The following is a 12,500-nucleotide window of genomic DNA, read 5'->3' on the forward strand; positions in this document are numbered from 1 at the left end:
GTGTGCTGCGGTAATGTATGGTATTAGCGGAATCAAAATTGCAGGAACCGAGACCCTTGTGAAATGACCGAGAGACAGGATAATTGGCGAGCCACAGCGCGACTGACCTTGAGTTCCCTGAATTGGGCGAATTCTTTGTTTGTGTGTCTCGCCGGCCAATCATAGCGAGTCTCTCGTTTCCCCGTCCAGCCATCTCCTCTTTCCTCCCCTCCACTTCATACATCCACCATCAAGAACCATAGAACACTTATCCATATCCACTGCAGCATTGCCGCCCTTTCTCACACTCTTCTAGTCCTCCATAATCCACCCACTGACGCTCCCTCATCGCTGTTCCTACAGGCACAAACTCGTTACGCACCGAATACGGAAAAAACAATCAAAAACTATAACAATACATCCTATCCATCAGCCCACGGCATCTCCCAGCAACTGTTTGTTTTCTTCCCTTCCCAGGACAGCCAGACATATCCCGGTCTGTACTCCTTGATCGACCTCTTGACGTATTGGAAGACATCGAAAAGAAAACGGCCAATATTGCAGCAGGTAATTGGCAACTCATCTTGTCCACGTTAGTACGGCGTATAAGCTGATATACATCGCCTCTTCGTAGGCACTATACTTGCCTCTATAGCACCAGGTCAACATAGCCTATTCATTCCCTTTTCTCGTCTGCCTTCCCTGGCGCTTTCGTGGTTGTCTGTTTGACACTCATCCAGCGATATTGTTTGTTTGCGCGGTGACGAAAAGCGGCCACCCATATAGTGAGTGACAATCTGCATTCGCATCGGACCATTCCAGCACATATACTAAACTTGCCTTCGTCTATATTAGCATATAATGACTGCTCCTCACACCCCAACTCCCATCCAACGATACCCTCCGTCCCTCTCCCAGTCACCTTCCGGCCCATCCCGTCCTCCACGTACCTATCCTATTCCATCCATAGACTCCTCCGTCGCATCTCCGCCTATTCCTTCGGCTCCATTGAACGAGTACACCTCTCTCCAGGAGCTTCTCCAGCGGGCGGGATACAAAGAGACTAGAGTGTATACCCCTGAAGCTGAAAAGGTACGAAAACACATCAAAAAAACGTTGGACGATAATGAGGAGGAAGTCAGCGCGCTTTATGGGACTTACGGATTTGATAGGACAAGAGGACCAGGCATCCACCATGCGCACCAGAACGTGACGGAACCTATCATGCCTATGAAGAGATCAGCATCCATTCTTCGGTCCCTTGCCCTTCAAGCGGCGGCCAGGTCCAAGGCCGCTGTCAAGGAGGAGGCTCCGGAACATTCTTGGTGGACAACGTGGGGGAAAACCCAAAAGATTTCGTCCCCAGAAGGGCCCACAAAAGTTGGTCTAGGCCTTGCGAAAAATGGAGAAGGTGTGCGGAAAGTCCAATCCGCTTGGGACATAGAAAGAGGAAGATGGAGGAGAGCCGAGACAGATTCCCGGCCACAAGAGGAGCGGCCGCCTTTGCCTCAAATGAGGCAGACGAGCACTCCCCATGAGATGACGGCGGCCACAGGCTACACAACCACAAAAACGACAACTTGTCCAATGGACAGGGACATCTTTTCCTCGCCTCCACCTCCGCAAGCTTTATCTGATGATGCTTTTGGCTATTGTCCACTTCCTGATGATTACGAGGCCCAGTGCGACGAAGACGAAGCCTTGTACGATATGGGTGTAAATGATTACGACGTTTACTCTATCGGTTCGTATTCCGCCTCAGACTCCGCCCACTCCATGCACAGCAGGACACCGAGTGATGATCGCGCGGAGAGAGAAATCAGGGACTTTGAGAATGAAGTGGATGACGGATTACTCGATGAGGTCAATGATGTTGGGAAGAGGTTGTTGGCAAGCGCAGTCGAGTACGATGAAGATTTGGAATGCGACTCTCCTCCAATGCGAACCTGGGTCCTTCCACAGGTGGATATTTCCCGTCCCCATGAAGCACCGAAGATTCCTCTTCCTTCTCCTCCTATCGAAGTCGCTCCCCGTGAGGTAAAGGGGGACAAGATTCCAGAACCGGCCAAGCCTTTAAAGTATGGTGATCGCGCAACCAAACTCCGCCTGGCTCACTCAACCCCCAATTTGAAAAAGCCCGATGCTCAAAACCCTTCTCTTCCTGCCGGTTGGCTCGGATCCATCCGCAGCGCTCTTCTCGGTTCTACTCAGTCTCCAAGCCCAACTCCTGCTACATCTTCTTGGAATCCTTCCATGCCCATCAAAGTGACAGCCCCGACTCCTGCTCAACCTCGGCTTGTAACAGCTGGGCCAATCATCTGTGATTCTGCTTCAGGAGACGCCGAAGACTTACCCCCAATTCCTCCTCCAAAGGCCAAACAGTCTTCAGGACCGATTTCCATTTTACGCTTGCGACCATCCATTGCAAAGTTGCGCGACGTTGTTTTGGGCCAGTATGCAGAAGCCGATAGAGATGATCCTTTAGTGTTAAGCCCGAGGATGGATTGGAAGCAGCAAGGGGAGCAGTTCGCTGGATGGAGTCCTATCAGGAAAAAGGGTGACGGAGGTGAGGGCGAATCCTTGTATAGCCTAAGGAGTGGGGGTGTTGATTTCTCTAAATCATTCTTCTATAAACCAGGAACGCCACCCAAAGTCAAAGCTTCAGGAAGTTGCGAAACCCCAAAGGCCAGTAACACGGTGTCTCGCGGACTGAAGAAACAACGATCAATCAAATCGCTACAAGCTGCCCTCCTGCTTCCTGTCGCATCCAGCCCTATCCCTCCTGTGCCTCCAATTCCTTCCCATCTTTCAACACCAAAGCGCATACCAGTGCTTGCCATCCAGAGTCCACAAGCAGCGCAGCCAAGAGAGTTGGTTTTAGATGGGGACGAATTTAATCCGCAAAGTGCCCCAGGAAGTGGCAAGAGGGGAAGAGCGAACACAAAGAAGGGTAACGGAGTGAGAAGGAGAAAGAGTAAGAAGAAGGGTGTTTTGAAGGAAGACTCGCCGTGATTTGGAATGCTGTGATGGGTCGTGAAGCTCTCCTACGTTTCTTTTTTTTTGCTTTACTATTATTACCCATATTATACGCTGCTGCCATTTGTTTATTATTAACGTCCGTAATGCCTCTAATGTCTGCTTACGTTCCATATGCCCCAAATGATTCAATCAAGTAACTCTAGTAGAAGTGAGAACCGTAATACATCATAATTGCCATGCTATGAAAATTCTGTTACATTGGATATTGCACTTCATACAACATCGCGAATCATCCGTCACTTCCTTCGGGTGCTACCCTGTTCATTGAATGCCCCGGCACGCCTCTCTCCTACTCGATCCAAGAAATCTTTCTTCTCTAAATATCCGCCGTTTCGCCGATTGGCCGCAAGTTCATCCGCCATCGAAGCGCTCGATGAAGTATGGCTTTTCCAGTCCATCTGCGACTATCAAGTGATAGGTATATCAGCCCCCAAACTTGCGAGTCAATCATGAAATGAAGTACCTTTTCAAGTGTGGTCATCTTCTTCCCCTTATCTAGAGCTGCAGACATCTGCTCCAATGTCTGGCGCTTTCGACGAGGAGGTCCTTTCGGTCGAGCAGTCACAGAAAGGGCGGCAACTGAGGTTGAGGCTGGTACGTCTGCGTTAACGGCGGCTGTTGACTTGTCTAGACCGAGAGAAGCAGGAGGTGGGTTTGGTGTTTCTTGTCGGGAGAGGGGTTGCTTGGCGGCCAAATCAGGTCTGTCTTCATCGAGATCTGGCTTCGCAGCCAAACTCTTGAGATACGCCACAGCTTCTGGATCTGAAGCCCGTAATCTGACAGTCTCACTAGAAGATATGAGCTTTCGTATCCCTTTTTTTTATTTGCGCGACCAAGCATGGACCCACTATATTGTTTCACCGGCAAACCTTCTAGGCCGCTTGATTTCTACCATCTCTTCCGTTTCCTTGACAGATTCTGCCGGAGTTCCCGACAGCTCAGCCTTCATCCTTTCAAACTCTTCCCTGGCTTTTCTTCGCCTTTCCTCTGCTTCATTTTTCGCATCTTCCTCGAGCTTCGCCTTTTTTGCCGCCCTTTTATCACCCTCTGCATCCTCATCCTCAGACCCAGAGCCCGAAGAGCAACTCGAGCTATCAGTTGCCGAGCCCGAACCAACGCGTTTTGCTCTAGGCTTGCGGCTTCTTTTTACCTTAGGGGCTTCAGGAATGAATTCGGCGTCGGATTCATCTGATGAAAGGATGGCTGTTGCAAGAGTCGACATTCGAAATGAGTGTTGTAGATGCAGGCAATACGTGCATGAAAAACAAAATATGCAAGAATAGTGAAGGCTAAGTTGGTAATACAGTGGTCGTAGTAACGAAGCCCACGGAGATTGGGCAAACTCCACTCCTGGAATCTGGGTCTATAAGTGTTGGAATGATGACCGACGGAGCATTTAACGAGAACGAACAGGTTAAATTATTATAGCAATTCGTCGTCTGTTGAATTCGCCGCGTAGGCGATTCTGGGAAGAACAGGCAAATCCCACCTCAAATAGCTGCTTCTCAAGCTAACAGTGGGGCGTCCGAGAGTAGGCGCACCATCCACGGCTGTACCGATTATGCCGGCTCGCCAAACAATAGTAATCGTCTCTGTAGTCTCTTTACTTCTGCTGTATCTTTTTGTCCATCATACCACATCATCTCACAAACCGTCTGTACCCAATGTACCATCTCGTGGCGCCGGTGAAGCGGCCTACAGGCAAAGGCTAGTAGCTGTTGGAGATCTACATGGCGGTGCGTTTTGACTTGCTCGTTGCACCAGAACAACTACTTGATCGAGTCTTTCAGCTAAGCTTCCTTATCGTTTCAGACATTGACAATGCCAAGAAGACCCTTCAAATGGCCCGGATAATTGACGACGACTCCAAATGGGTTGCTAGCACAGACATCCTCGTTCAAACAGGAGACATTGTAGACCGCGGAGCTTACGCAGATGACATTTATCGATTGATGCAGTCATTGAGAGGCCAAGCTGCAAGTCAAGGAGGCAAGGTTGTCAGTATACTAGGCAACCACGAGGTGATGAACGCCATAGGAGATTGGAGGTGACTTTTGTTAGTTTTAGAGAAGTAAGCGGTATAGCTGATCTGTCAATTAGGTACGTAACCAAGGGCGACATTGCCAGATTTGGGGGCACGAAATCCAGGCAGCATGCTTTATCAGCCGAAGGATGGCTGGGACAGGAATGGCTGGCAAAGTATGTTGACTTCCATTGAAAAGCATCAACCAAGGCTAATGGGTCCGACAAAAGTTATTCGACAACAGCACTCGTCCCCATTTCACCTTATCCGTCTTCGCCTACATTTTCTTTCACTCATGGATCCCTTCGTCCTTCATATGCGAATCTCACTCCCTATCCTGCAGCCATAAATGATCTCGGTCATTCCCTTTTGACCAAAGCGCTCACGCCTCCTATGGCGCCACCATACCCTCCCAACCCTTACTCCGGATTGCCCAAGGGTACAACGCACGAAGAAGCCGATTTGTATGCTGAGGGTGGACCGTTGTGGTGGAGAGGTTTAGCTGAAAGGGAGGAAGCGCAAGTATGTGAGTGGGCGAAGAATTTGAAGCAAAAGATTGGTGCAAGGAGGATAATTGGGGTAAGAATCTTCAACAGCTGTTATGGACTGGCACTCACAATCGTTCGTTTATAGGGTCACACACCCAACTTTGAAAAGATTGTGGCAAGATGTAATGCGTCCGTCATTATCATCGACACTGGTATCTCTTCGGCATATGGGGGGGTTCTCTCCGCCCTTGAGATCGTTTACACGTTAACACCGGTTGATCGTCGTGGACGAGACCACAGTCAAGATCCTCTTTTGCTTTCTACCAGTAGCGAGTCCATAGCAGGTTTGAAGGGACGATTCGTTGAAAGAGAGGAAGTTCATGCCATCTATGAACATTCAAGAAAGTGGCTGGCTCTTGAAGAGAGGGAAGTTGTGCTGGATTAAACCATCTATCTATATTGGACTTGCATATTGCATCGAGTCGACTATGTATATCATATTCACTCCCATGCTTCATCGAAAACGCCGTCCGCATCAAGCTCCGACATCCACCGCCAGAATGGTGCAGAGGGAAATCTGATTGGGTATAAGAAATAATATTTTGCAACGTGAAAAGACAGACCTACCCGACGCAATTGTCATAGTTGCCTTCTATCCCTTCAATCAGTATCCCTCCTAATCCCTATCGATTCCAATTTGAATGAGTACCACAAATCGAACATCATTTCATCACGACCTACTTGGATAGCAAACCCTCCGGCACGATCAATCCCTTCTTTTGAGTCCACATACGCCTGGATCGTCTGGGGCTGTGAAGAGTCAGCCGCTCGTTCTGTGTTCAGAGTTGGCCGCCTTACAGTATTGTCGTAAAACTTGACCAAAGTTGAGCAAGAAATGGAGCTGTATATGAAGCTAATGAGGAACGAATTTCGGATTTCAAGAGTGATTTACTTACTGAACTTTAAATCCCGGGTATTCGACCGTAGGATACACTACGTCCAGTTCATCAATACCACCGTCAATGCGCACAAAGAAAGTAAGCACCGACCTATGGAAATACCCGTGATAACTTCACACTTCCTCCCAGACATGTGTGCCAAGCTTCTAGCCTATATTTTTGTTAGCATCTTAGCTCAGCAAGTTTAACGGAGTAAAGGTGGCACACCTGTTCGTCCTTGTTTATGGGCTTTTCCAAGATTTCTGAGACTTCTCCGTGAGCTGGACCGCCTTCGGCTGTATCTTTCTCAGGTGGGAAGACCACAACAGTATCCGCTTTAGTACAGAAAAAAATATGTTGTTGGATTAGCAGCCATCGATGATGATCAGTTCATAGGCAAAGGGGAGATGGCTGACCTGATATGACGAGATCAGGAGGATTTTCAGCATCTTGCTTGACGAGGCGCTCATAGACTTCCATTGCCTGAAAGGTCTTGTCAGCTCCAAGACAGCAGCAGACTCATCCCGAATCTATCTGTCCACACCTTTTCAGCCCCAGTAGCTATAGGGTAATCCGCCAAGTGGCCTTCGAACCTTGAGTGTGGGAGATCCTCTGCAAAAGTCGACGGGACAATTTCAGGAAAGAAGCCCTTTTTGTGTTTGGTAAACCTGCATTAGCATATAGACTGTCCCCATGGCCTGCAAACTCATAGTGGGATCGGACCGTACGGCATTGGCAAATATCTCTTTACGGCGAGGACTTGCAGAGGCCAGGACGACGCGGCGGTTGGCGAGTTTCTTGAATATGGGAAGGGAGAGAGCATTAGGACCGACAGGGTTGTAGGTGGCCATGTTGTATACCGCTGCGCTGTGTAATTGTGATCTGTGGTATCAGGATGAACGGTATGCTATAGATGTGGTTTCTCTGGTACAAATCTGTCTGATCGAATGTTTTTTCATTCAGTGGTTTGTAGTTGTCTGTTCTCTGGGTGTCTTTGTGGACGGGGACGAAGGTGAATTTATTTTTATGACGCACACATTTCGTTCGCATTTCCGACGGAGGATGTACTGGTTTCACTCTTTATCATTGAAATCTTCACAATTACGTACCATTACTTCTTCTTCATCACCTATCAACTACCTACACAAGGGCCACATCCAGCTATAATGGGCGCCCAATCATCCAAAAGCATCCGCAAACTCCCAAAATCGTCTCTTCCCAAGGCAACACCTGAGACTCGCTTTCCTCCTCCCCCACATCAAGCGCCTCCCCCGCCGGTTGAAGAAATTGAAGATGAACCCAGTGGACCGATCGATTATGGAAGAATAACTGAAGATGTCAAGAGACAAGAAAAAGGTCAAAAGCAAGGAGCCGTGGAATTTAGTGGAGAGAAAGATGACGGTGAGCCCGAAAAGAAGATGACTGTTTGAAATATAAGTTCAAGCTGATTGTGGGGGGCATAGCGATTAGGAAAGATGCGATGGATCCGCAATTCATGCAGAACCTGCTTAAGCTGGGCCCCGTAGAGATACATGATGCTGGAAAGTTTAGGGTGCGTTTATCTTTATTGAACAGCTACTTTCAAGGAAGTGACGGGGGGTTTTTGACTAATCGGGATAACAGCCCGCAGCGGCACAACGAACATTACAGTCACGCAAGGACGAATTTACATCTTCTTCCCAAATTGCGCCCCCTGGCCATCTTACTTTCCCTTTCCTTGCGTCATTGCTTGATGGCCTCAAAACCCTGCCACCTGGATCCGATCCTGCGCCATTGTATAAACAATACGGAGTGGACAAGGAAAAGATTGAAGAGTTGAGAAAGTGGGTGAACAGCGTCAGCGTGGAGGAAGAGGATATCGTAAGAGTTGAAGAGGGGAATGAGATTCGAGAGATGAAGGCGGTTTGGATTGGGGGTGTCAAGAAGCCATAACGAGTTGTTCTTTTCTGAATCGCATCATCTGTAACAAATGTCATATCTTAGCACGAACACATGGTTATACAGGTACAGTACAAAGCATGTCATCTAATCGTTCACTGTCCTCCCATGCCCCAGACACCAACTACATCTCTGATTTTAGCAGCTTCACCGGCACTCAGTCCGCCCTTCATGCTGACCAAAAACGTCTCCCAGGCTGAATTGGCTTCTTGCTCGTTATCAAATTCGCTGACACACAAGGCATGTATCTTTTGCCAGAAAGTAGGATCGGAAATAGTATGGTGGAAGGTTGCTGAAGACACTTCTGGTTGAGGACCGAGTGGGGGAGCAACCTGATCTGCGAGGGTGAGTGGCATAGAGGTACCAGCCTCGGAAGATTCGTCGACTGAGGTGGTGATGGTCAATGCAGGAGGGTGAGGAGCGACTGACGATGGAGGGGGGATGGTGGCATCTGATGTGGAAATGGATGGTGTGGGTGCGGAGGAAGGAGTGGCGGAAGGAGCTTTGATGATGAGATGGACAGTAGCGCCAGACTCTAATGCATACTCTTTCAAGAGCTTGGTGTCTGTTAGAGCTTTGCCTTTCAGCAAGAGACGCTGAGCATCTGGAGCAGGTGCTGAGGCAGATGATTTAGAAATGATGGTCTTGAGGTCAGAGACAGTGTCTGTGAGCTGGGCGGTAACGGGGATGGTGAGAGATGGTTTGAGTGATTTGACGGTGAGAGAGATGACGGTGTCTTTGCATGTCGTTAGGACAGGAGATTGGAGCATGTGAAATCAGGAAAACTAACCTTTGGATGGTGAATCCACATCCATGGCATCTGCCGAGGGAGGGTCTGCGACTGGGATAGCGATGGCTGGTACCTTTCTGGGCCTTTCATGAAGGGGTGCGGAAAAGTCGGCAGGGTACTGGACGGTGTAGTCTGCGAGACTTTCTGTATAGCGCTTTATGAACGCACGCTCTTCGGTGATCCTTTGTGCTGAGAGAGGCTTGTCCTGCATTGTGGGTTGTTTGCTGCTTGTAGTGTTCCAACGGTGCTTGTAGCTCAAATTGTAGCTTGATAAATAGAAGCGAGCGTGGAGAATGGCGATGGTCATGGTGCTCAACATGTGTCACGTGACTGGTGACAGCTCAACACCGTGGGAAAGCTGCCACCGAGATTTCAGTAAAACCTGCGTCCACTTGACGAATGTCCACCAAAATACAACAACACACTGCCGACTCGCCATCCCTCCATACAGGGCAGCACCGCCACCGCCACCACCATGGAGGAACCCCCGCAGAAGAGGTTCAAATACACCTCTTACACCGACCAGATAAAAAACATTGCCTTGGACACAGGCAACAAACGAGGCCTCGCATGGGAAACAGAACAGTACAATGAAGACACCGAACAAACAGTCTGTCTCTTCTATCTCCTCTCTAACAGCAACTGACCATACTACAGAACACCCCTCTAACTGCCCAGCTCGATCGGCTGTCGCTTCTCGACCTTACAGTCCCTTATCAAGACCTGCAGCGAGCCCTGCTTCCCCTCACAAACACTCTTCCCATCACTCTCCACAACTTGCCAGAGATCCAAAAGATATTCCATGAATTTTACGCCAAGCTTGATGATGGACAAGAACATATTCATTCGGGGCTTGACTCGACCTTGTACCTTCATCAAGCTCTGTACGAGACTTGTTTGAGCGAAGCTCTTGCATACGTCCCCGAAACAGCCAAGGATCTTTTGCGGGTCGGCGCTTTGCGAGCTCTTGACCCGAAACTGGTTGAGAGGACGTATTCGACATTATCTCTTATTCTTCGAACCATGGCATTTTCCCTTCTTAAACCCAACGAAGCCAATCGATCGACACTCAAGGAAACGTGGATTACCATCAATCCCTTCCTCAGCCCCAAAAGTAATAAACGTTATGTTCGCAGATGCGTGGCAGACGCATGGGTCGGAGTCATCCGGAAAGCCAGGTCGGAAGGGTTAGCTCGGTTGATGGAATTGTTGATGGAAGATAACGTTGACGGTATGGAAGCTGTTTGGGCTCATAGTCTAAAGGGCAGTTCAGGACAGCTTCATTCCAGAGCTCTGACCATTTATACAATTTTGCTCGACAATCTTGTCAAGAACCCAAGCCCTCAACAGACTATTACCCTCGGCCAGGTCAGTACTGCTCTTGTGCACCACGCCTCGGCCTCGGTTGTCCAACCGGTCATCGAACTAGTCATCAACAAACTGGAGTCCGACACAATCACTCTACCCTCTTCAACTGCTGTTCTCAACGTCCTCTCTACCTTCCTTTTTACCCGAAAAGGCAAGCGGTTCCCCGAAACGACTCTGAAGCCTCTCATGCAGAAATTTCTCAGCCTTGTGCCCAAGCTGGCAACTGATGCTGCCGTGAATGAGGATATGGATAAGGGCGAGGCGGAAATCAAAGAACAGTGGAGAAAGACTCTTGTCATTTGCATCGTAGGGTCATTGCAGGCTGGTCAGCTTGCTCAGTGGTTAAGCCCTGGAGTGACACTTATCGACAGTCTTTGGCAAAAGCTGGTGAGTTTGTCTTTAAGGTGGTGCTGAAGAGATACCAACGCTGAACCTCAACAGAATGACAGGGAATGTTTTTCTTTTGTGAATGCTTTGATCGCGCTCAAATGGACTGGTATCGAGCAGTTCATACTCTCCCACGTCGCAAAGTCAGTTATGAATTCGATGCGCGAAAGCTTATCACTAACAACTGGCAGGGCATCACTTCCTTCCCTCAACTCTGACCCCCTCTCTACACTCATCCTTCTCAACAATCTCGCCGCTTCTGGATACCTTTCTGGTGGACTTTCCAACGTCCAAGGTGGCCGTTGGCGACAAGCCCTCATATCAGCGATTGTCGGCTTGCTCAAACCCCTTACCAAGTCCAATCTCGATCTCAACGAGCGTAGAATAACGGGCCAAGTTTTGAAACTTTTGCCTGCTTTACCTAGCGACGCAGACAAATTTGCGCCCCAAGTCGTCAAGATCCTCGAGTCGGCATTGGATCGCTTGGATAGCAAGGGTTTGGAGGTAATTAAGACGGAATGGGAGGAAGGTGGCGCATGGAATGACACGCATCTGGTCGGTTCTCTTTTGCGCACTGCCGACCAGCTTATTGCCAGTCCGAAAGCCGACGTGAGCAAGGATGCCAAGGATCTGTTGGTGGGCAAGGGGTGGTTGAGCAAGATTCTGGAAAAGTGGTATTGGAATAAGGAAGTTATGGAGAGCGTGGTGCCTCACGTCGAGAGATGGGCCACTAATCTAGGGTAGGTGTCCATTCATCATGCTTATCAACAGCAGACATTGCAAAGCTGACTGAACGCTTTTAGTCTCTCTCATGATGTTATTCTTGAGCAATTCATGCCCAACCTCATCTCATCAGACTCTACACTTCGTCTTTCTTCACTCCAAATCCTTGCTGCCGTCGCTCCCGGTACGGCGCTCGCACCTGACTCTGAAGAAAATACCACCTCCCTTCGAGAGATTTACAATCTCTGCGTTCAAATCGAGTCTTCCGAAATGACACTGCGCAACGTCCGAGAAAGGACCACCAACATCTCTCGATTGACTCGATCCATCTCTGCACTGCCAGTGCCTTTGCCTACACTCGTCTTAAAGGGTATCGTAACCTACCTCGTGGCGCAATTCAAGGTCAACTTCCGCCCAGTCTATCCCGAGACAATCGCTGCATTGTCGACACTTACAGAGAAGCACAAGGAAGAGGTTTGGGAGATTGTTTGGACGGAACTTGAACGCACCAACAATTCTAAAGAGGCGGTCACTCCTGACCTCGACGCGAAATATCCTGACTGGGCAGAGGAGCGAGGGTCAAATGAGGATAGGGTGGAAAAGGATGAAGAAGAAGCAGAGTTCAGGTGCCCCAACTTGGAAAAGAGTAAAGTTGTGTTCAGTAGAGTTTGGGGGCAAAGAAGTCAAGAAGAAAAGTTGGATCAGCAAGAAATTAGTGTATGTTCATGACGAATTGGTTGTATTTGAAAGGCAAAGCTGACTTTATAATCAGGTTCAGGTCTCGCATGATAAACTCGATGTGCTCAACTATGAGTCTCAATTGCTCG

General features: G+C 48.9%; 7 protein-coding genes across 7 annotated transcripts in view; 4 read left to right on the forward strand and 3 right to left on the reverse strand.

Annotated features, from left to right (window-relative positions):
- Positions 1-840: 840 nt before the first annotated feature.
- Positions 841-2,991, forward strand: CNBL2120 (hypothetical protein; the record flags this gene model as incomplete). Its single annotated transcript, XM_767251.1, has 1 exon — positions 841-2,991. The coding sequence occupies one exon, from the start codon at positions 841-843 to the stop codon at positions 2,989-2,991; it is 2,151 nt and encodes a 716-aa protein (XP_772344.1).
- Positions 2,992-3,254: 263 nt separating this feature from the next.
- On the reverse strand, positions 3,255-4,240 carry CNBL2130 (hypothetical protein; the record flags this gene model as incomplete). The annotated part of the gene is made up of 3 exons (XM_767252.1): positions 3,255-3,422; positions 3,482-3,806; positions 3,867-4,240. 3 exons carry the CDS (start codon positions 4,238-4,240, stop codon positions 3,255-3,257), a joined length of 867 nt encoding a protein of 288 aa, XP_772345.1.
- Positions 4,241-4,579: 339 nt separating this feature from the next.
- Positions 4,580-5,974, forward strand: CNBL2140 (hypothetical protein; the record flags this gene model as incomplete). The annotated part of the gene is made up of 5 exons (XM_767253.1): positions 4,580-4,754; positions 4,831-5,065; positions 5,119-5,217; positions 5,272-5,620; positions 5,675-5,974. 5 exons carry the CDS (start codon positions 4,580-4,582, stop codon positions 5,972-5,974), a joined length of 1,158 nt encoding a protein of 385 aa, XP_772346.1.
- Positions 5,975-6,030: 56 nt separating this feature from the next.
- Positions 6,031-7,318, reverse strand: CNBL2150 (hypothetical protein; the record flags this gene model as incomplete). The annotated part of the gene is made up of 10 exons (XM_767254.1): positions 6,031-6,106; positions 6,157-6,212; positions 6,271-6,339; positions 6,388-6,430; positions 6,486-6,522; positions 6,606-6,639; positions 6,696-6,802; positions 6,884-6,950; positions 7,012-7,116; positions 7,196-7,318. 10 exons carry the CDS (start codon positions 7,316-7,318, stop codon positions 6,031-6,033), a joined length of 717 nt encoding a protein of 238 aa, XP_772347.1.
- Positions 7,319-7,633: 315 nt separating this feature from the next.
- On the forward strand, positions 7,634-8,399 carry CNBL2160 (hypothetical protein; the record flags this gene model as incomplete). The annotated part of the gene is made up of 3 exons (XM_767255.1): positions 7,634-7,868; positions 7,931-8,019; positions 8,091-8,399. 3 exons carry the CDS (start codon positions 7,634-7,636, stop codon positions 8,397-8,399), a joined length of 633 nt encoding a protein of 210 aa, XP_772348.1.
- A 101-nt stretch (positions 8,400-8,500) lies between these two features.
- Positions 8,501-9,514, reverse strand: CNBL2170 (hypothetical protein; the record flags this gene model as incomplete). The annotated part of the gene is made up of 2 exons (XM_767256.1): positions 8,501-9,141; positions 9,196-9,514. The coding sequence occupies 2 exons, from the start codon at positions 9,512-9,514 to the stop codon at positions 8,501-8,503; spliced, it is 960 nt and encodes a 319-aa protein (XP_772349.1).
- Positions 9,515-9,670: 156 nt separating this feature from the next.
- Positions 9,671-12,500, forward strand: part of CNBL2180 (hypothetical protein) — a gene marked incomplete at both ends in the record, with an annotated part of 8,454 nt that continues 5,624 nt past the window's right edge. Inside the window, 7 exons of the mRNA XM_767257.1 lie at positions 9,671-9,805; positions 9,853-10,274; positions 10,332-10,950; positions 11,005-11,093; positions 11,142-11,690; positions 11,754-12,390; positions 12,446-12,500. The exon at positions 12,446-12,500 is cut by the window's right edge and continues 4,802 nt beyond it. Of these exons, the coding sequence (XP_772350.1) occupies positions 9,671-9,805; positions 9,853-10,274; positions 10,332-10,950; positions 11,005-11,093; positions 11,142-11,690; positions 11,754-12,390; positions 12,446-12,500 (2,506 nt within the window). The remainder of the gene's footprint in view (positions 9,806-9,852; positions 10,275-10,331; positions 10,951-11,004; positions 11,094-11,141; positions 11,691-11,753; positions 12,391-12,445) is intronic.

The sequence above is a fragment of the Cryptococcus neoformans genome, chromosome 12, assembly GCF_000149385.1.
Source record: "Cryptococcus neoformans var. neoformans B-3501A chromosome 12, whole genome shotgun sequence".
Classification (NCBI taxonomy): domain Eukaryota; kingdom Fungi; phylum Basidiomycota; class Tremellomycetes; order Tremellales; family Cryptococcaceae; genus Cryptococcus; species Cryptococcus deneoformans.